The following is a 24218-nucleotide window of genomic DNA, read 5'->3' on the forward strand; positions in this document are numbered from 1 at the left end:
TTTGTGATTAACATCTTAGACTGATCCAAACACTAGAGGTTTTTTTTTTTTTAAACAATGTTTTGTTAAATAAAAGCATATTATTAATAATTGAGAAACATAAAGGTTTGCAAGCACTTTATATTATTTCATTTGATGCTCACAGAGGAAACAGGTTTAGAGATGTTACACGTCCATAAGAATCAGAGGTGCAATTTGAGCCCAGGTTTCCATATCTAGGGATGTGTAATAATTGCTCAGAGAACAAACTTTATGAACTTAAACTTTGTGGGGCATATTTTATTTCCATAGAATACCATATATTTGGATAGCAATGCAAAGAAATGGATACATTATTAATGCTTCTAATGAAGTAGATCAAAACTAACTGAAACATCTTCTTCACATAATTTATTACTGTGGTAATAAGTGCAGACACTCTTAAATTTATGAGGTTTGTTAACAAGTTTCCAGAGGATCATAAGTTTTGAACTAGAAGGGATTTTGGAGGCCTTCTAGTACAACCCACTTTACAGATAAGGAAACAAACTGACAGTTTAAGGGACACAGATCACAAAGAAGTAGCCTGAATTTGAATCTTGATCTTCTGTACAAATCCCAAACCAAAAAGTTATGGGTCCTATGATTTTGCAGACAATATTTAGTATGGATATTGTAATATTCAGGAAACAAAGAGAACAGACTGAGGCCTTTATTTGTACAGATAGTCAAGAAGACTCTCATCTTCTTGATGACATTAAGATTTCATTATTATTGCAATCCAAGCCACAGACTTCTCAAAAGACAATGGTAAGGAATGATTGAATACAGAACCAAGAAAAATGCTTGGAAGAGAAATGAAATAGTTCACAATTAGAAAATCTAAGTTCTTTGAAAAATATAATTTACAGTTAAAATTCTGTATTTGTTACATACATTGAAAAGGAAATGTCACTTGCAATTTAGAAGCCAAGCTAAAGTTAGCTTCATCTCACTGTTTTTCTATTAAAAAAAAATTTGGCTGAAGCCGTTTGAGTATAGTAAATAAGATCATAATCCAAATTTTCAACATTGTAAATATTCCATGGTTAGTGCAATGAAGACAAGTCCTTATTTGAGGACAAAGTTATTGAAGATCAGAAAAGTTGCTGCCTCAGTGAGAGAACTGCCTGCCATCAGATTTCTTCTTGCTAATGTGTTTGAAGATTTTGGATTTGTGTACATTCTTGGGCTTCTGGTAGCCAAAACCACCACCACCACCTCTTTTTTGCAACTTCTTTCCTTGGCTGCTGTTCAGATCTGAAAAGTGAATGTTAAGGAAAAAAGACAACAAAAAAGCACAAGGCTTCCAATCTAACATTTACTAGAAAACAGTAGTTACCAGTTGCCTCAAATCTCACTCAATCACTTATTGTAGCCTCTGAAATGGCTGTAAAGAGTAAAAGATTTGCCTCCCTACAAACCACAGAAGGTAAATAGCAGATACCATATTACAAACAAGAGTTTTTTTTAAACTTCAAGTCCATTGTCTATTTATCTAAATAATACAATTCTTGCTCCAAATATGACAAAGCAAATTAAAAATAATTTGCAGAAAGTCATGAGATATAAGTGCAAAACTTTGCATAATAGCATAACAACTTGTGACTTTTAGCCTAGCCCACCGGCTGAAATTTCCACAACATATAAAAATTTACTAGTAAAACTTCCCATTAAATCCTAGGATAAACAGCTAAAGTGTGCTGGCTTATATTCAAATAACGTTGGTTTGCAAGTGAGAGGTTGTTTCCATTTCTCATAAGGGATTAATTCAGGACATTTAGTCACATAAAAAAACAATTCTTTTCCATGTAGCATTTCCCTTTCAATTGTATCAAAAGTTAGTTAGATGGTATCCTTATCTAAGCTGGGTGAGAAGACAAGTAGGCGTGTGCACCCAAATTCATTTTTACTCATCAACTGTCATAGTAGGACCTCATTTCCCTATCACAAGAACTAAAAAAATGGTGGCTTGTGTGATCCAGCTCACTTGTATTCCAATTCCTTCTTCTGCAAACTTAATTATCCTCTTAAGCAGATGGAAGAATTTACTCTTTTATCTTGTGCCCAAACCCAATGTCATATAATCTTTTTAAAATTATACTTCCTATGTGTGTAGCACAGTATACATAAATGTGTATACTTCCCATGTACCATGACATGACAAGTCACATGAAGGATATCCCTACTCAGTAGCATACTCTAAACAGAAAAAGACTGGTGATTTAATACTTACCTGGGAAGCACCTAAATCTAAGATCAAACCACATGAACTTGCCAGTTGTTGTAAGAGTTTCATACAAACATTGCCCCCAAATTTCAGGGTGCTGATATGAGAATACAGCAAAGGATACTTAGGTCAACAAATGGAGGTACTTTGAAACCAAATGATAAAGCAACTTGAGGTAAATTTAAGCTGTTAACATTGTAGATTTGCTTCAGAGAATGAGAATCATACGCTCGAACATAGGATTTATATGCTTCCTGTGCTGATTTATGAAGGAAGTAGTTCTTCTCAATTAGTTTTTCCAACTGAAATTTAAAGAAGCAAAACATTTAGTAACATTCCAGTATTCCACTTTTCTCAGGCAAACAAATTTCTGTATGTGTACAGTAATTCTATCTTGTCAAACCCTTATCCATTCCAATTTGCCAAATAACTCCAAAGATCCAAAAGACTTTCAAACATGTTATCACTTAAGAACGAAGATTTTTAAAGACAAGCTCAAAGCAGAAGATGAATATCCTGAGCATGTGGGAAACAAGGCATATAAAATATATTTATCAATATTTAAAAATGAAATACCTGAGACTGAATGTCAGAAATTTTGGACCAGGAAAATTCAAATTCACTTAATGGAACCTAGAAAGAGGGGAAAAAAGTCAATACTAGTAAACCAGAATTACTAAATTTAAGATATCATGAACAGTATTTTGATATGCTCCAGTGGGGGTTGCAGTTACAAACACCATATGGGTATTTTAGGTTAAATCCCAAAATATTAGCCCTATAATATTTAAAAGAGTTGATCTCACTGTCTCTTTCATTTCCTCTATGAGGAAAATGAGGCATAGAGAAAGGAATAGCAGATAAAGCCCTTCCAATAAACATCCATGATAAATCATATTCTAACATACTGTGCTAGGTATGTGATAAAAGGTAGCAGTCAGCCTAAAATGTAACTTATGGCGATGATAATAAACTCTTGCCTGAAAGGCAAGTTTTATTACTGGATGATCACTTTTTGAAGTTAACTGGCACAACCCTATGTATAACTTAATGCTCAGTAATTCCATTTATGAAAAACCTGAGTCTCTGCACCTCTATCCCATTGCTAAAATCAGCAACTCTCCATACTTTGTCTATGCTTTATCTCAGGCTTGCCAATTAGAATATGGTGAAAAAATGCTTTAAAGATGCAATTGAAATTCTGGAGAAATATGAAAACATGAACAAATTACATAGTACTGGACAATTTTGAAAAAGAAATGAAAATACAACTAAATACCAGGTTGAGCTTAAAAGGTTTTACACAGACCTCTCCAAGATCTGTCTTGATTTCTAGGCACCAAAATGGATGTCACTACCACAGGTTTAAGTGAGTTCAGAGTGAATTAAGCTCCCTTTGAGGGGCTGGGCTTTTGACAACCTGCAGATGCACAGGTTGCTCAATCTTTCAGAACCTCATCATCACCAGCAGAAAAATAAGACCCAACTATATTATCATCAAAGGTCCAAAAAAGTAAAGGCCACTATCACCACTGTTGCAGACTGTTGTGATGGTCACTTTGTCCATATGACCCTTCCACCTTGTTATCATATTATACTAGACCCTCCTATCCTTTCTTTTAAGTGCCTAGATCAACTGCTCTTAATCTATGGCTAGCAAATTCCCACCTCCCATATCCTTAAATTTCTGTGATTCAGAGTCTGCCAAGACAAACCCACCTTTCCTTACTATGTCTTCTTGAACTGTTATCTCATTCCAGCTTAGCCCCCTTTCACTATACTCTCTGCATCCCTTGTTCTACTTTTAAGCAACTCCCTTTCATCTTCATTTGTATAGATTTTGTATTACTTTTATGTATATATATTACTTTCTCTAATAGAAGATAAGGTCTGTTTCTTTTTTGGAATCTATCCAGTGTCCATCAATCCCTGGCCCATAGTTAAATGCTTAATAAATGCTTGTTGAATTAATGAGTTTGATTTGTTTCCTCATTCTCCTATTATTTTATGCTCATAGAAATTTGAAATTCCTTGGAAAAGACCTCTTTATTCCAAAAGCCTCCTAATCTCCTTGTCTCTAGTTTCCCTATGTGGCTCTTCAATCTTATTCTACACACAGCTGCCAAAATGATTTCCTTAAGGTAAAGACCTGATCATGTTATTCCTCTATTCAAAGTCCTTCAATGTCTCTCTTCTGACCATTTCATTTCTGTTCTCAATATTTACTCTCCAAGGCTCAGGAGTTACTTCCTTGACATCTTTCTGGATTCTCCCAAACCTCTTCTCTCTCTTCACAAATTAATTTGTATTATCTTTGTGGGCAATGGAGTGTAAGCTCTGAGGACAGGAATTATTTGGTTTCTTCAGAGTCAGAACTCTGTCAACAACTGGTACTAGTTAAATGGTCATACAGATTTTTTTTTTTAAATGATGGGCAATAGTTTGATACTCTATGGGGTTCAAGAAAATTGCAATGTTACAGATTTGTTTAAAAGGTTAAAATATGTTTTTGGGCAGACTAAACTAATTTAGTAACAACTCACTTTTATATAGTCCTTTCTAGTTTATAATGCTTTTTTTTTCCTTAACAACTTTTCATGGTAAATATTCCAAGTATTATTATATCACATGCAGTCGATTTAGACTTTTCCTAATTTAAGGTTTACCAAAGTTACTTTACCCCTCTTGGGACTCAGCTTCATCACTTGTAAGAATAAGTTAGAAGAGGTAATTGGTAATCTCTAAGCATCCCACTCCAGGTCTAAAATAATTCCTTACCTTGGCTTGCTTCAGGTAACGAAGAAAACCCAACTCTTCTGGTCGTAAAATAAGCAAAGCATGACCTCTTCCATTTATGCCTCTGGCTGTTCTACCTACACGATGAATATATTCCTTAAATGGAAAAAGAGAATGTGACTTAAAATGTGGTCTTATGAAGAAACATGCTGGCAATATATCAGCATTTCCAATAATCTGTTAATGATGGCACATCATCTGCATTCTAATTTGTACCAATAGCACATCTGTCCTCAATTTAATTTTTTTATATGACACAGGGATTACTAGGAGACTGACCATTTTCAGCATAACAGATCAGCAGCTATTATCTTCTTTCAAGATCCTGTTTATGTCAAAAGGACAGAATGCAAATATCAAGACTGAGGAAGAGAGGACAAAACAAGACTTAAGTAGGTCCAAAGGACAGAATTTAGAAAAATGAAAACATTCTGGCTTTTCCTAAAGCTGTAGTTGGTGACTTAGATAAAAAGATTTCTGGTGAAAAAAAATCTCCCTCTATCAATGCCTATTAGTGAATGTTCTGCAACTTCTAGTGTAACAGAGATGCCCTGAGCACTGAGAAACTAAGGACCTTGCTCAGTATCATTGAATCAACACATATCACAGGGAGGACTTGAATGTAGTTCTCCTTTACTCTGAGGTTGTTTCTCCATCCACTGTATCATCCTGCCTCTGCAAACTTGCTTGATATCAATTTTTCATGTTTAGGATACCATATAATTTATAATTCATCAGTTTATACTATCTACATGAAGTATATATGGTGTTGGTACCAAGTTTCAAATATTCTCTTTTTTTAATTTAATTTAATTTAATTTAATTTAATTTAATTTAATTTAATTTAATTTAATTTAATGTTTTGCTGAGGCAATTGGGGCTTAATGACTTGCCCAGGGTCTCACACAGTTAGCAAGTATTAAGTGTCTGAGGCCAAATTTGAACTCAGATCTTGCTGATTTCAGGGCTGGTGCTCTGCCCATCACACCACCTAGCTGCCCCCTCAGGTATTCGCTTAATACAGTTTTTGTTTCTTTATACTACACCTTCCATGATACCACTCTAATGCCTCTCTGTGAGCAATGGAATTAGAAACCAGTTTATGTTCTTTGTGTCTTCCAGAAACAAGCCTATATATCACCACAAATTGAACACTGTGGATTGACTTAATGATTTAACATTAACCAAGAAATGCAGGGAAAAGATATTTGTTATCAAATGTGGTTGAAATCATTTCAATGGACACTATAGCATTTGTTAGAATATTATTTGTAAAAAAACTATCTTAGAAAGAAGAAAAATAAACAATTCAGAAAACTAATCATCACACTGCACGTTGAAAGCAATTATTCACGTAAGATAATATTTGGAAGCGAAAGGACGACAGCTACCTTTGGATCATCTGGAGGGTCATACTGGACAATCCAATCTACTTCTGGAATATCTAGACCTCTGGCAGCCACATCTGTACACAGCAAAATTCCAGAATCTGCATTGCAGAACTGAAAGAATGTAGTTGTCCGTTTATTTTGCTTCTGTTTGCCCTGGATTGAAAAAAAGAAATAAATACATCGAGTCACACTGTGAGCAGTTAAATAATACTGCATTCATTTCTGAAGGTGGATGCTTAACCAGTAAGGACAGCTGAAATCTAAAAAAAAAAACGGGGCAAGTTAGGAATGTTTTATAATACTCAAACAAAACCCCAAGACACTGCAAAAAGCACCAAATTATATAGACTGACAATAAAATCACAGATTACCATATAACACAACTCTTCAAGGATCTGAACCCTCAAGACTTACTTTTTCACACTTAATTATAGAAGCATTCATTCAAAAGCAAAAGCAAAATATAAAGAATCAAAATACTCAAGGTTGATGTAAAAAGTAATAAGGCCATGTCTCCTTCAGTAGTTTGAGATCCTGTGTATTTCATAAGATCCTTTAGTGAACTTTTCCTTTCCAGGTTAATTCCTTTAACCTAGAATCCAAGGCTCTCAACAATTTGGCTCCAATCTCCCTTTCTAACCTCTTATTTACTACCCTTAGTAAATTGTTTCTATAAGCCACATCTATTTACCCCTACTTCCCCAAAGACACAATGTAAATTGCCATCCCAATGGCTCAAATCAAGTCCCACATCTTCAGTGAAATTTTTCTTTGTCGTTAGTGGTCTCTCCTCACCCTCAGAAAGTAAAAAGGATAAAAATATCTCAAACAGAACACTTACATGAATGGCCATGACTGGTAAATCAATGTAGTTCAGAAGCTCATAGTGGTATTTCACTGACATACATGAAGAAAAAAATACCATCAGCTTCTTCTTCCGGTTCTTCTTAAGGAATGTAAAGAGTAGAAGGAACCTTTTCTCAGATGGACAAACAACATATCCCTAAAAATACATCAAGCGAACAATTATATACCACAATACTAGAAGAATCAGGTACGTTAACTAACATGAAAATTTTATTAAAATTATACTTTAAAATAAAGAGTTTTCATCCCCCCCCCCCCCTTTTTTTGGCCTCATAATGGATAAAATAATTGCAAGGAGTCAATTGACAGAGCTTGATTCTTCGGTATACTCTTAAATTCCAGTATTTATAGTGTTTAGTTTTGATTAAGATAATGGTGATCACAAAAGTAACCTAAAACCATTAAAAGACAGGGTAATTTTCAGACACCTATTTCCAGTAATATATTCCATTCCACTGAAATGAAAGGATTAATGACACATACCTATTCACTCACTTTTATACCCTATATTTAGGAAAAGATAGTAACAATGATTCCCCAAAAATAATCTAAGTGACCTTTACATTTTAGTAATAATATAGTAATAGTATTCTCTGTCTACAAATAATTTCCTGTTGTAATCACTAGATATTTTATGCCTTTGGTATTTTTAAAAAAAAGGATTACTCATCTATGATTTGGTTCTAATTCTGGATGATAAAAAGAAACTGTAATATAATCAAAACCTCAATTTACATGGATTTTTCTGTTATATTCCATATTTTAGAAGAACAGGGCAAATGACAAGAAAACAAACTTGAGAACTGGAAAAAAATATACTTATATGCACATGAAACTAATGTTCAATCTAACAGTTAAAAAAAATTAAAATCTTCCAAAAAGTTGGTTAAAAGTTAAAGTCAGTGGTTTTTAGTCTAAAGTCAGTCACCTGAAAACTTAACCATAAGCCAATTTAAGCTAGGCTCCTATCACCTTACACCTAGGTTACAGCATCCATATTGCTGGTTGCATTGATTTCATTTTTTCTATTTAATTAACCCTTCCAACATTATAGCTTTCATCATATCTATTACTCAAGAACCTACCATTGTAGGTCTTTATGTTTTTATTATCAAAATGTATCTAATCAAATGCTTCTTGATGCTTCAAAAATTAGCTCAGATTCTTAAATATGGATTCCAGGAAAATACTTAATATTTTTGACAAGTTTATTTCAATATAATTGGTTTTATTTGTAATTTCATGTATTTTATTTTAGGTACTTACACAAAAAGAAATCAATGATAAACATAGGCCTTACCCCTTTTTATGCAGCGTTTTCAAAGTGTTCTAGATCAGAATATATGGCCTTTCTCTGAAATCCTCTAGTTCTTATTCGGTAACACACACCACACAGTTCAGCCTATTTATTTATAGCCTGAATTAATTGTATTCTAGTTGTTTCAAACTTCTCATATGCGTTTTCCCAAGATTATTTACTTCTTTGGTACCTACTTCAACAAAATATCTGTTGACTAATTCCCTTGAATTAGTCACATCTCAACTTAAAGGTTTATATCTATGCTACTTAACCCATGGGCTCTAGTTCCGTCATTTGTACAATAAGGAGGCTGGATATGATTAAATCAAAGATTCCTTCCTGCTCTAAATCCTATGATATTAATCCCCATGAGTTTATAAATCAGGGACCACAGGATCACAAAATGTATACACTAGATATCATTATTGTGGTACCTCTGATATGCTGGATCTCTACATTATACATGCTTAGAGTACTAGGGAAGTTAATCCACTGGTCTTTGAAACTTCTTCCACAGTCCAACTATGTTGGTGACTAAGTAAAGTTAATATCAGCCCGCTCTCTCCGATAGTTGCCCTGGCCCCAGCCCCCTGCCTGTCTCTCTACAAGCCTCTCCCTCTGCCCTTTCCACTTCCTGCTTTGGGCATTAATTAAGTCAATTAATTTGTACCATTGTGCATTTTGTTACAATTACAAATTGTACCATAAAAATGTACCATTGCTCTTGGATGAAAAATTTGTGAAATGACTGTCCTATGCCCACACCACAATACAAATGAAAGAATAAAGGTTCTAGAGTCAGAGGATAAGGGTTCGAATTCTACTTTTGGTGCCCAGTACTTGTATGATCTTGGGAGAGTGGCCTGATTACTGTAGATCTCAGTTTCTCTATCTGCAAAAGCTTTACTGAGCATGCAATGATCCATTCTTTGGTCCCCAGAACACAATGCTCTTCCCAGGCCACCATTTTCTTATGCAATGTAATTTTTCCTTGTAAGAATAAGTCTCTTGAAGTCAGTGATTGTCTCTCTTTTTGTATGTGTACCCCAAAATATCAAAACAAAACAAAAACTACCTGTTCAAGACCATCTACTGTTGCAGTATCTTTATCATCATCAACACCAACATACAATGGTTCCTTTTTAAGTGAAATTTTTGCCAGATCTTCTACTTTACGAGTTTGTGTGGCAGAAAAGAGCATTGTTTGTCTGCGTTCTGAAATAAAGATGATATAAATATAATGTAAGCCTTTCAGAGATTTCCAACTACTTTATACTTGAAAACAGATAGAATGTCAAACTTTTCCATAAAACATTTAATAATTATTTCACAAAACTTATGATTGCCAAATCCATCCATTTTCCTTCTACATATACAAAAAAACAGCATTCAATGCACAGCAGGTGATATAAATAAAAGTTTTTGTTATCCTTCAAATCCACAGCCTTATTTCTGTTTTCTGTTCTGCATATTTTTGGTATCTGACAACTGTTAATAGTTTTGTTTTCTGACCCAGCTGTCTTTCAATATGTCTCAAATAAGCAGACAGCATAGTACTACACAACATTGAGCTGAGTTGAAAGGATCTGACCTTGGAGGCATAATCACTCAAATTCTACTTTTCCAAAAAAAAAAAAAAAAAAAAAAAAAAAAAAAAGTTACATTAATTGAGTGGCAGTACCCCACTGTACCAGTGGGGTACAATGTAAAAGACCCTAGATTTGAAATCAGAGGATCTGACTTTCAATCCTCTCTCTCCTACTGACAGATCACTTGAGTTCTCGAAGCCTCTTTTCTCACTTATAAAATGAGAGGTTAGAATAGATAGCTTATGAGGACCATTCTACCTTAAAATCTATTATGCAAAACAATCATAATGTCAAAGAAATTTATTAAAATGGGTAAATATTAATAATAATTATTATTTTGGTGAGGCAAACATGGCTAAATGAGTTTCCCAGGTTCATACAGCCAATAAGCATATGAAGCTGCATTTGAATTCAGGTCCCCTCGACTCCAGGGCCAGTGCTCTATGCACATCACCTACCTGCTCCTAAACACTACATTTTAAACAAATGCTATATTTTAGAAATAGCCAATAAGCTCACTTCACAAATCTACAAATTAGCAAAATAAACCTCCCCTTTAAAGTGAAATATTCTAAATTCATAAAGGAGATTGTTGTCCATTTTAAAAGGAACAAGACCAGAATTTTATTGGCACGTTTCCCTTTGTTTTGAAAAAGAAGTAGACATAACTATTTTATAAATTGAATACATGGAAGTACTAGGAGATAACTTGGATGGAAGAGGAGACAAGATAGTTTATGCCTTTTATCTTATATAACAAACTCCTGGATGTCTGTGAAATAGCTTTATAAAGTATCTTCTTTGTATCACTTTTAAGTAAGTAGCTTAATGTTTTGAAGAAGACCAGCAAATAGAGGAAGTATTTTTGTCTTAAAATTTGCGCTTTCAATGATTTTTTTTTGGGAAAAAAAAAAAATCCACACCAGGAGTCGACCCCATTTAGAATTTCATCATTACTTCAAGATTTTCTTAATGGCAACATCACTTGCCACCTCCAAACTAATAGCACACACAACCCCAAACTCAATGAGGATGCTGATACTATACACAACTTTGACTCACTTGGCAGAAGTTTGATGATCTGCTTCATTTCTTCCTCAAACCCAACCTCAAGAATTCGGTCAGCTTCATCAATAACAAGACACTGCAGATTTTTAAACATAAATCCTGGGGTGTTCTATAAAATAAAGAAGCAGAAAGAAGTCTGTTACCTACATGTTTATTTTTTAGGGGAAAGAGATAAAAAGGACAAGCTGCATAATATTTACCTGCATATGGTCCAAAAGTCGGCCAGGTGTTGCCACAATAATATTGATCCCATTTGCAAGTTTCTGTGCCTCTGCAGATCTGTTACTGCCTCCCATAATCAAACCATAGGTATGCACATGATAAGACATTAGTTCCTTAAGTACACCAAAGGTTTGCATAGCCAGCTCCCGAGTAGGTGAGAGGATAAGGACCCCAGTTCCTACCCAAAAAAAAAAAAAAAAAAAAATCAAAACCAATCCTCATTTAGAACATAGTGATAAAATAAACATTTTAACATTACAGGGGTCAAAATAAGTTATAATTTAAAGAGACAAATAAGAAACTGAAAGCTTACCATTCCTAGGCATGAACTTTAACTTAACAATGAGTTCTATCGAAGGAATGAGGAATGCGAGGGTTTTGCCACTGCCTGTTTTTGCAGCTGCTAGAATATCCCTATTATAAACAAAAGAAGAACTTATTTATACTAGTATACTAAAATGCTGGAATGAAAAAAAAATTGTCTTATTCTAGGAAAAAAAACTCAACCCAAACCAAAAATGTATCACCCACAATTTTTGCTACTCTTTTTTCTAAGAAGTTGTAACTGGCTAGTTCTCAGTATTTTTTAAGGGCTTTACATGACAACAAATTAAAATACCATGTAAATATTTTTTAAAATAGACAGGTACTTTAATTCAGCTTGAAACAAATGAAGATACCATACTGACCCTAGTGATAATAGCTAACCTTTCTATAACCCATTATGTTTTGCAAAACATTTTACAATCATTATTTCATTTACATCCTCATGACCATCCTGGGAGGTTGGTACTGTTATTTTTCCCGAATAATAGGATAAGGAAAGTGAGGTAGATAAGGAGAAAATGACATGACCACCCAGCTAATTAAGTGGAGGGCAGATTTGCACTCAGATCTTTGATTCCTAAGCTCCCTCCATTGTGCTACCACATAATATATAACAATGTTCACTTTACCTGCCTTCTAGAAGCGGTCTGATACTTTTATGCTGAATCGCAGTCATGTTAGTAAAACCCATTTCTGTTATTGCCTTCAGAGTGTTTTCATTGACCATATTACTAAGTGAAGTGAATGAAGTATCCTCAAAGGACCCTAGACAGAAACAGACAGAAACAGAAATGGTAACCATTAGCAAAGTTAAAGAAAAATAAAAAATTACAATATCATTAACTAAATAATTCATGTTGATGATTTTAGTTTTATTAAAAACTTAAAAAAAACTTTTTCAAAAGTCATGATTTAATCATTTCTGCATGATGGCAGTTAGAAAGAGACATTAGTTTCTTTAGTTTTAACCATAAACAGCTGTGAAGTTAGGAATTGGGAAATTAAGAGAAGTTCTGTTATTAAGATGAAAAAAGGGTAAATTTATCATTTTATCATGAGTCCTTTACAACATTTCCACTTTACCAATGAAAAAAGAGAAGTTTAGAGAAATTACAGAATTGTTCACTGGTCACATGATTAATAAGCATTAGCAATTCAACATATGCCCAGGTCTTCTGACTCCTAGTCTAGTCCTTTTTTACTATCTGGTCCTGCCACTCAGATCAGAGGACAACTGTATAGTGTGAAGGAACATAAGAACTGGAAGTTGAGAAGAGAACAAAAACTGCTGCCAAAAAGTGCCCATGGAGGATCCAGAGACAAAGTTGGCAAAAAAGGAAAAAGACAAATGTTGGAGGAGATGTGAATAAATAGGCAGAGTTTTGTACCATTTGGAGGAGGTGTGAATTAGTGCATTCTGGAAAGTAATTTGGGTTTATGCATTTCCTTTTGGGCCAGCAATACACATACTTTTCCAAATCGAAAAAGTGCTAAATGCTAAAGTATGTATAGAATCTCTTTTTGTAGTGGCAAAGAGATAGAAACAAGGGGGCACCCATCAATGGAGAGTGGCTAAACAAACTTCCATATGAATGTATGAAATATTATTATGCTATAAGAAATGATGGAAACAATGGAAGACATCTAGGAATAGTGTGAAACCAGGAAAACAATACTTTGTAAATATTGTAGACAACTGTAAAACAACATTGCAAACATCAACAATTTTGAAAGAGATAAGAATTTTGATCAAAGAAATGATCAACTATGATTTCCAGAGGACAACAGGAATCATGCTACCCACCTCCAAGTGATGACTAAATATACAGAATGGAACAAATTTTTAGTATGTAGCCCCTCTGGTAATTTTTTTGTATGACTGTGCAATATTTGTTACAATGGTTTGTTTTTCTTCTTTTTCTTTTTTCCCCAGACAGAGAGAAGAGAAAAAAATTGCACATGTGAAAATAGAAAAGTATTTGGACTGATGTATTGAAGGGATTTTGGATGTTTAAGAAATCAGATGTAGACGAACTGATGCTGAGTGAAATGAGCAGGACCAGGAGATCATTATATACTTCAACAACAATACTATATGATGACCAGTTCTGATGGACCAGGCCATCCTCAGCAACGAGATCAACCAAATCATTTCCAATGGAGCAGTAATGAACTGAACCAGCTATGCCCAGAAAAAGAACTCTGGGAGATGATTAAAAACCATTACATTGAATTCCCAATCCCTATATTTATGCACACCTGCATTTTTGATTTCCTTCACAAGCTAATTGTACAATATTTCAGAGTCTGATTCTTTTTGTACAGCAAAATAACGTTTTGGTCATGTATACTTATTGTGTATCTAATTTATATTTTAATATATTTAACATCTACTGGTCATCCTGCCATCTAGGGGAGGGGGTGGGGGGGTAAGAGGTGAAAAATTGGAACAAGAGGTTTGGCAATTGTTAATGCTGTAAAGTTACCCATGCATATATCCTGTAAATAAAAGGCTATTAAATAAAATAAAATAAAATAAAATTAAAAAAAAAAAAAAAAGAAATCAGATGTAGAAAAAAGAGGAACACTCATTCAACTCTACATAACAAGTAGAAAAAGAAAAGATCACCAAAATTTAGAGGTCCTTAGAATGTAAAAAATAGTTAATATTTGTAGTCTTTTAAAGGTGCCTGACATATATTATCTCATTTAATCTGAGCTAGCTTCCATTTCATTTTTGGGGTTTGTTTTTAGCAAGGCAACTGGGATTAAGTGATTTGCCCAGGATCACAAAATTACTAAGTATCAAGTATCTGACACTGATATGGAGTCAGGTGGTCTTCCTGACTCCAAGATTGGTATTACACCATTTAGCTATCTCGTCTTTCATTCCATTTTACAAAAAAGGAAAATAAAGATAAGAGGAGTTAAGTGAATTGCTCAGGGTAACAAAGCTATTAAAAACCTTAGTCAGTATTTAAACTTAGGATGTCCTGACTACAAGTCCAGCCTTCTATCCACTATTCCACCAATCTGGCTCTAATTAGATATATCAAAGTAGCTCATGTTACAGAAAAAGCTATAAGGTGTGGGGTTGGGGGGTAGCTAGGTAGTGCAGTGGATAGAGCACCAGTCCTGAAGTCAGGAGAACCTCAGTTCAAATCTGGTCTCAGACAATTAACACTTCTAGGTGTTACTTAACCCCAAATGCCTGAGTAAAAGAGAGAGAGAGAGAGAGGGAGAGAGAGAGAGAGAGAGAGGGAGAGAGGGAGAGAGAGAGAGAGAGAGAGAGAGAGAGAGAGAGAGAGAGAGAGAGAGAGGGAGAGAGAGAGAGAGAGAGAGAGAGAGAGAGAGAGAGAGAGAGAGGGAGGGAGGGAGAGGGAGGGAGGGAGAGAAAGAGAGAGAGAGAGAGAGGGAGGAAGGAAAAGAGGGCAAAGGAGAAAAGGGTAAGCACACTGAAAATTACCTGTTAGCCCATGAGGAAGGCTGGGCATTTCAGCTTCCTCTTTCTGATCTTCCACAGTGTTTTCTTTTATTTTGGGATCTTCATCATCATCATCAGATCTCTCTTGGCCTTCAGTTTTTGCTTTTTTGTTTTCTGGTTAAAAAAAAAAAACACCACCATAACATTCCAACTCCAATAAGAAATTTTCTCAAAATGGACAAAACTAATGAATATTCCCTTAGAATCCACAGAAAGAAGACATGCAATAAATTCGGGCAATAATTTTCAAAAATCCAAAAAACGGATTTGAATTTGTTAAGAATGTTCAGTAAGAATGTTCAGTTCTATATCAAGTTTCAACGTTAGTACTTTATAAAGTCATTTTACTGGAAATAATTTTGAAATTCTATGCAGTCTTGAAGGTCTGATTCAAATGCTATCTCCTCCATTAAATTTTTTCTGACTATTCTAGATTTTTTTTCTCCTTTGAATTCTCACAATGATGTCTACTTGTCATGTATTTTTTTAAAATTCAACTTTGCCTTACATTTGAGTTCACATCTTATTTCCCCTACAATAGAATCCTTTTCTCCCTTAAGCTTCAATCTTGTTCATCATCAATTGTCTACTGAACATTTCAAACTGTACATCCCAGAAATATGGCAAACTCAACCTGTCCTAAAGCTGAACTCAACTTTAATCCACAAACTCTCTTCTCTTTAAAACACAAACTCATTTTCAAAACTTCCTTATGACTTGCACCATCATCCTTTCAATCTCTCAAGTTTGCACCCTCAAGTTTATACTAGACACCTGTCTTCTTCACTCGACATGTCTAATTAGTTGCCATATGTTTTTGTTTCTATCTCACATTTCTCATCTTCCTCTCCATTCTACAATTCTAAGCTTTCTATATACTAAGGGGAATAAAATTTTCTTCCTGGTCCTAAGTTAATCAATCAAAATCTCTTAAGCAAGTACTTTGTACCAGGCACTAGGTACCTTGGTATCTTGCTTAGTACACAGAAAATTATTCTTAGGTACTTATTTATGTAATACAATCAATTAAAAAGCCCTAATTGGATTTGCTTTAACATTTACTTGGCCTCTACACACATTATCAAAACCAAAGCAAGTTGAGGACATCAATTATGCATGGTTTCAAGAGTTTTTAACGTAATGCTGAATTTTATTAGTATAATAGTTTATTAAAGAGTATGCAACATTTGCTTTTCCATGCTTAGTATACAAATACAAACTTTCTATGCAAATATCTGAAAATTTCTGGCAAAATGAGAGGAAAAATACATCAGTCATGGAAGAGATAGATCTTTTTAGTGACTCCTCCAAAAATGCAAATGGGAAGTAGATTAATAACCTTCCAAAAAAAAGAGGGGGAACTATATCTTTGACTTCTGACTTTTCCCAGTCTTTGTAGTCTGGTTTATAAACAAATGAAGCTCGATGGAACCTTAAAGATCATCCAGTTTAACCCCATCATTTTAAAGGTGAGGAAATGGGAAGCCCAGAAAATTATCTTGCCCAAGGTCAAAAAAGTAACAACAGCAGCAGGAACAAGAACCCAGGGGTCCTGCCTCAGAGTTTAGGCTCTTTTTTCTTCCCTTCCCTGTTTACTGTTGAGTTTGTCACTTTGGCCATTTGCTGAGCCAACAATTACTTCATGGCCACAGATGCATGCTGACTGAACTCTCATTTCCCCAAGAAAACTTCTCAAACTTCAACAAGATCAAATCTCTTACTCCAATGGTTCAGCATTTGAAAACACAGTACAAACACAAACCTTTGCTATTCTCTACGCCAGAAAAACAGGATCACAGTTAGTTTATACTGGAAGGCTGCTCTTACTCTTCTCACTTGAGTTTTTGTTTATTCAAGCAATTCCCTTTTCAACATACACAAATAGGTTTTATTCATTAGAAGAAAATATAATTTTGGAAATCAAAATCTGCCCTGAACAAAATGACTATTTAGGTGAGCTTTTTAGTAATTTGTATTCAGAAAATAAGTACAAATTACTCATTTTTCTGCTCTCTCTCTACAGATACTGGCAAAAAAAAAAAAAAAAAAAAAAATCAATGGAATTAAGTTTATTTCATTTTCTGAATCATACAACTTTGAGAGGAAGAAGGAAAAACTCAAATTTTCTTGCAAGACTCAAGCTCCCTGAAGTTTTGTTCATGTTGCCTATTACCCCAATTTAAGAGTCAGATCAAACAGACTTTACTTCAATATTCTTTCACAGTCCATTCCTGTTCTCTTCTCTGAACACTTGTAATGTTCAGTGTCTACCACTTATTGAAAAAAATAATTGTGTATTACCTCATTTTCTTAGATATAGTGAAACTAAATGTGAACTAAATATTGGCTTCTTAAGCTTTTTCCACTAGTGACTACTTTTGCCCAAGAAATTTTTGTGACCCTGGATATATAGGTTTATAAAATAGGTACACAAATCAAACACTTATTGATAATAAATCCTAATTTTATAACCTCCATATTCAGTTACGCAACCCCATATGCCTGACAATCTTTAAGGTTTTCTTTCTTCTTCAAAGCGCAAGATCTGCAATTTTATTATGAAATTACTTCCTCTGTCCAATGATGTGGAACCCAACTCTTTCAAAAATTAGCAGATGGTTTCTTGAGCCATTGTGGCTAAAAAAATGTAATCATATTTTAGTGATGTCTCTCCAGACATAGCTAGTCCTCAGATGACAGATATAATTCACTGTTGGGCCCTTGTGTTAAGGTTTTTCTATTTTAGGAGACACTGCCATTGCTTATGTTCTACTGGGAGAATCTCTAAGAACTCAAAATTAAATAAAAACATAAAAAATTTAAAATCTTGTGCCATTTTAGAGATAAATTTAAAAACTTAAATTTAAAAAAGATGTCTCAATGCAGTTATCTGGTCCATAAATGGTTGAAAGTAAAGCTTTCTTGCAATTCCATGTATCTTTAGTGTTGATCATAACTCTTTTGAAGTTACAAGTGCAAGGAACCTTACTTGTTACTTACTTATACAGATTACTTAATGGGGGATTTCTCTGTCCAGCACAGCTTCAAAGATCTCTGATATTTAGTCAGTCCATACTGACTGTTACAGCATTCTTAATTGTCTGCCCTCTACCCTTAAACCCCAAATACTAGTATAGATCTAAGAGACCATCAAGTCTAACTCTGTCATTTTACAGATGGGGAAACTGAGGCTCGGATAACTGAGATGGATGTGTCCAAGGTCCCTTCAAAAATAACCACTCAGCCTACAAGGCCACTATTCATGCCCGTTTCAAAACATCATCTTGGTATATAATAGGAATAAAGAAAAGTAATAAGGCATGTTCCCTGCCCTCAAATAACTTATATTGGTTTGATGAAAGAAAGAGATGAAAATTTAAATAATAAAATAGGAAGTCTCAAGATAGTAATTGACAATAAGTGCCAAATGTATGGTAAAGAAAAGAAATGCTACTAAAATTTAATAAGGGAAGAGATTATTGTGGGTTGTAGTGCTCAAGGAAGAATTTGGGAATTCTTCACTCTGATAGGACATTTTTTTCTGATATTAAATTTGAGGGGTAAAAAGTCCAATCTGGGATGAAGAAAAGATTATTTTTACAATTCAAATAAGACTCTTTTCATGTTAGTTTTTCTTTTAGGTTATTAAGTCTATTTAACTGCTTACTTATTTTTAAAGGCAAAACACAATAATATAAAAGCATATAGCTCTACAATGTTCAGTGTATATAGTTTAAGAACCCTCTCTACATGATCTCCCCTTAAGGAAAGGAAGAATATAGCAGGTGGTCTTGACAAGGTAATTCTGCAAAGATAGGGGTAGGTATACCCAAAAGGCAAGATGGATGGAGTGACACACACTGAAGATCTCAGAAACTTCTGAACCTCTACTGGACAGGGAAATGCATTGTTTTCCCCAATAAATCTATAGGATTTTAGTAATTTGAGCAAATGAATTGTTTCAATGACAGGAGAACTAACAAGGCCTCTAAAGAATCCAGGAAAAAAAGCAAGGACCTACCAGGTCCTCCATCAGGTATTATTTTCCTCTTCTTCTTCTTTTTCTTTTTTAATTCAGAATTGGGGAGCTGTGCAGTTGATTCTTCATTGGCTGCTAATACTACAGTTTTCTTGGGAGATTTTTTCACTTTTATTTCTTCTATTGTTTCTTCTGATACACATTCATCTTGGGTTTCTGATATATTGGCTCTTAAGGCCTCTGTCAAAAAAAAAATAAAGACAAAGTTGCATGATTCTAAAATTCTGTAAATCAATCTTTTAAGCCATTTAGCTGCTAAAGAATTAATCTATGACTAATACTTAAAAATCACAATTTTTTTTCACTTATACTTTATATGGCACACTCACAGTTCTAACCCATTTTTAACCATATTGATATTTTGTGTGCTTGATATTTTATTTTGTGTGATTGATATTTTGAGAGCTTGGTGAGATCTCTTTCCTTCAGATACAGAATAGAGAAGTTTTCATTGATTCTGCCACCGAACATATAACCAAGTGGCATTTTATTAAAGACTTATTTATACAGGTGTCTCAGTAGGCATTACAAAAAACTAGTTAAGATATGTCCTTGCCATTGCCATTCTAAAAGAACAACAATTATGAGAGCAGGTAAAAATACAATAAAAAAATGTAGACTAAATAAATATAGAAACTTTAGGAGCTCAATAAATACTAAGTGCAGTCAGGTATAGAAGACTGAGTCTGGAGTCAGGAAAACCTGAGTTCAAATCTAGCCTCAGACACTTCCTAGCTATGTGACCCCGGACAAGTCAACTTACGCTTTCTGTCTCAGTTCCATCATCTGTCAAATATCCGGGGAAGGAAATGGCAAGCCATTCCAGTATCTTTGCCAAGAAAATCTCAAGTTGGGATATAGAGTCAGATACAACTGAAATGAATGAACCATAACAAAATAAATATTTAACTGACAAGTAGAATGTAGCTGTTCATTCATCAAATTATGTTCTGATCCTCTTAAAAGTCATAGTTAAGCCATTTCTACTACAACTACAATCAAATGCTGTAAATGCCTTGAATTTTCTCATAAAATCATCAACTGATGATACCAATCAGTTAACTAATATTTATAATTAGTATAATTCTAATTACCTTTACATGCTCTTCTTTATCCAAATAAAAAACCAAAATGATTTTTTACCTTTATGTAATTCAAACCACTTATATACTATATTCTATCTCTGAAATTTATTTCTGGTAGGCCTTTCTGAATGTTATATAACCTTTCTGTACCTTACCTTCCTCAACTCTAAGACAGAAGAACAGAACTAGAATATCTCTAACATCCCTTTAAACTCCATAAGCATGAACTTTTTCATAATGATTCTTTTGCCATAAGAAAAGCAGGCAAGATATCCAATACATTATTTCTGGGAACATCAAACAGTTTCCCAAGACATGTATCAATTAACATTTACTGACCACTTATTATTATCTTTAAGGAAAAAATTTAAAAGATTTATTGTTAAGTTGTTCAAAGTTCAGCTTGGCTGAGATTACAAAGGGCTAATTAGATCTAATTAGGTCTGCTTCCTCTAGATTAGCTTTGCTGTTAGAAATTAGTCAGTTATAGAACAAGGCAAAAGCTGATATTCCAAGAAGCTCTTTGCTATTTTGAATGTAATCAAAAAATGGGGAGATTAAGGAATGTGCTTGCTGCAAGTGATGCCTATTTGAACACATGTAGCAATTAAATGATTTATTACCAATATTTATTGAGCTTCTACAAAACAATTTGCTAGGTGCTGACAGGATCAATAAATTCAAGGATCCTACAGAATAATGCTGAAGGAAGCTTAAGATATTTATGTAACAACTATGTAAGTGCCATATGTGAAATACCAATTACTGAAGGTTTCATAAAGTTGTTAGTTGGATTGGGCCTTGGGAGATAAATAGGACTTTTGACAAGTTGAGAAAAGTGAAGAGGAAAGGTGGAGAAAATTTCCTCCACTAAGTGGAGGAAATGGTATGAGAATAAACACATAGGGTAGTAAAAATCATGTTTGGGAAAGAACTATGAGTGGTCTGCCTAAGACATATAAAATGCTTGTAGGGGAATAGTGGTAATGAGGTTGAAAAGGTAGATTACAATTATATTATGGAAGCTATTAAAACTAGGGTAAGAGTTACAGATATTTTATAGACAATAGGGAGCCACTGAAGATTTTTGAGTAAACATTTGAAATAATTACTAACAACCATAACTATGTACATTATTAAATATAACTCGGCAGTGATATGTGAGATAAATGGGATAGGGAAATGAGATTTAAGTTATTAAGAATTAATAACAGAACTCATTTAGTGTGAATCCTCATGTTAGGAAATAACTGGCCACAAGTTTCATAGCTTCTTAGTAGCAGCACTGAGATGAAAATACCTGTCTCCTGATTTTTATTTTAGGGCTTTTCCTATTAAATTATATTTACATTAACCTCTAACAATATGCTACATAACAACATACTAAATAAGCTTATATTCTCTGTGAACTTTTTACTATACTGTTCTACACATATGTAACACTATTAAGTGCTAGGAGATATGGTATATGTAAGAAATTGAAAAAGGCATAATATTTAAAAATAAATCATATTTAAAAATAAATGTTAGGTCCCTGTCCTCCAGGAACTTAAGAGAATATCTTATGACAAGGGTTCTTAACTAAGGAGACACAGACGCAGGAGATCCCTGGATACACTTCATTAAAGTCTGTGCCCTTGGATGATAAAACAAAACAAAACAAGTTTATTCCAATATAAAGTTTCATTTACAATTTTAAATATTTAAAAAATTTCAAGAAGGTTTCATTAAACTTGCTAAGAGGTCCAAGAAACAAAAAGGTGAAACACCTTCCTGTTTTAGGGAGACAAAATCGAAACATACAAAGTTGAGAACGCAACATAGCATAAAGGAAGAGTTACAGATGTTCAGTGAATTAAGAAGCCAAAAGTAATGGGGCTGGCCTTGCAAAGGACACCGTTTTAGGTGGAATTTTGAAATATGCTAACCAGAAAGGAGCTTGCTCAGGATCCAGCAGGGATCATCTGGCTGCTGTTACAAGTAAGATTACCGCTGGATTTTGGTCCAGGATTAAAAAACAAACAAACAAACAAACAAACAAACAAACCAAACAAACAAACCCAAAACCCTCCGAAACTCCTCAACAAAGAAACACAACGAAACAAGTTTCTTGTTTTCACAACGAAGACGAGGAGAGCGCGGGCTCTCCAGCCCGTGCTCGTTTTCCCGGCATAGCGCTTGGCCCTTAAGAAATGCCTGCGCACTGTCCGAGGAGGTGGCTGTCCTGTCCCTGGGAGAATTCTGGCAGGGCTGCGAGCGCCCCGCACGCTGGAAGCGGCGAGACGGGATCCCTGCAAAGGGTCCCTGCCCAGGCTCTATGGGGGGAGGGGGGGAGGGGGAGAGAGAAGAGGCCCTGTTTGCAGACGCAGGGCCTTGCCTTAGGCCCTGCCCATCCCGGAAGGCTCCGCTACCGTTTTGAGAACAATTTAGGAGCGGAGGAGTTGCGCCCGGGTACCCCATGCCCGCCCTGAGCCTGGACGGCCACCGTAGCGACTTCAAAGCCCAGGCCTTTGGCTCCGCAGATCTCACCTTTCTCCTTCAGCCGCTGGTTCCTCTGACGCAGCTTCTCATTGCGCTTCTCGATCTTCTTGCGCAGCAATTTCATCGGAAGGTGCGACATTTTGGCGGCTGCCCTCCTTCTGCTCTGCGGATCTCGGAAAGAGCTTTTTCCCCGGTCTCGGATCCGCCAAATCTTCTTTCTGCGTTCACACGTGGGAGCACGTCGGAAACAGGAAATTATGCGCCAAACTATGTCATGCGCAATATAAATGCTTCCGGGGAAGGTGACGAAGGCAGGCAGTGAGGCGGTAACCCTGGGCAACAGGTCTTGACTAGCGTCCCCTGCGGGGGAGGAGGTCGCATTGCTTCTACTGATGACTTTCTACACGGAGACGTTTTAAACTTAAACCTCCAAGATCTCCTTTGTGCTTCATACTTGTGAGATGGATAGGACGGCAAAATTTCTTGATTTCAGCCATTTTGACCTGGTCTTATGTCCTGAAATTAATTATAAATAATTGGGAGTAAGAAAATTAAATATTTAAATCACTTTTAATTAAATTAAATTATTTTAATTAAAAATACATTTTCTCTTCCCACCATTAAAATAATGCCTTCCCCTTCTCTCCAAAACCCTCCCCACCATCAACAAACAAAAACAATAAACCCTTCTAAGAAATTGGAAGTCAAGTGAAGCAGATTCCAGCACAGAATATGTCCAAAATACACGTCTTTTTAGATACCCCGAGCAGATCTCATCTCTGTTAGAAAGTGAATAATAACAGGCTTCATTATTGGTCCTTTGGATTCCTAGTTGGTCATTGTGTCGATCAGAATTCATGGTCCTTCAAAATGGTTTGTTTCTTTACAATCTTGTCATTGTATAAATTGTTCTGATTCTGCTTCACTCTGCAATCAGTTTACATCAGTATTTTCTTTTTTTTTTTTTTTTAATTATAGCTTTTTATTGACAAAATCTATGCATGGGTAATTTTTCAACATTGACCCTTGCAAAAATTTCTGTTCCAACTTTTCCCCTTTTTCCCACCACCCCTTCCCCTAGATGGCAGATAGTCCCATACATGTTTAAATATTGCACCAGTATTTTCAAGATTCTCTGAAACCATACCTTTTATAATTTTTTTCACACAATACATTTCTTTCACCACTACATTCATATAACATTAGTTCAGTCATTCTTTAGTTGATGGGCTCTCCCTTAATTTCAACGTCTTTCCCAACACAAAAAGAAGAGCTATAAATATTTTTCTACACATTGATAATTTTTTTCCCCTTGATCTAT

At 34.9% G+C, this 24218-nt stretch overlaps 1 protein-coding gene across 1 annotated transcript; it reads right to left on the reverse strand.

The window, feature by feature from the left end:
* Positions 1-375: 375 nt before the first annotated feature.
* On the reverse strand, positions 376-23167 carry DDX18 (DEAD-box helicase 18). Its single transcript, XM_003763799.4, has 14 exons — positions 22946-23167; positions 19314-19511; positions 15275-15406; positions 12438-12573; positions 11795-11895; positions 11460-11659; positions 11254-11368; positions 9678-9817; positions 7277-7438; positions 6436-6588; positions 5027-5140; positions 2825-2881; positions 2373-2550; positions 376-1278 (listed from the first exon to the last, which is right to left on the reverse strand). Exons 1-14 carry the CDS (start codon positions 23034-23036, stop codon positions 1133-1135), a joined length of 1923 nt encoding a protein of 640 aa, XP_003763847.1. The 5' UTR covers positions 23037-23167; the 3' UTR covers positions 376-1132.
* Between the last annotated feature and the right edge of the window lie 1051 nt (positions 23168-24218).

Source organism: Sarcophilus harrisii, chromosome 3 (assembly GCF_902635505.1).
Source record: "Sarcophilus harrisii chromosome 3, mSarHar1.11, whole genome shotgun sequence".
In the NCBI taxonomy this organism is placed as follows: domain Eukaryota; kingdom Metazoa; phylum Chordata; class Mammalia; order Dasyuromorphia; family Dasyuridae; genus Sarcophilus; species Sarcophilus harrisii.

What these genes read in the sequence shown, in the direction of transcription:
- DDX18 (XM_003763799.4), bottom strand. Translation starts at nt 23,036, where the DNA reads ATGTCGCACCTTCCGATGAAATTGCTGCGCAAGAAGATCGAGAAGCGC. An exon ending in CCAGCGGCTGAAGGAGAAAG is followed by an intron (nt 19,512 to 22,945) that starts GTGAGATCTGCG and finishes TTTTTTTGACAG; the next exon opens with AGGCCTTAAGAGCCAATATA. An exon ending in AAAGTTCATGCCTAGGAATG is followed by an intron (nt 11,660 to 11,794) that starts GTAAGCTTTCAG and finishes TTTTTTGGGTAG; the next exon opens with GAACTGGGGTCCTTATCCTC.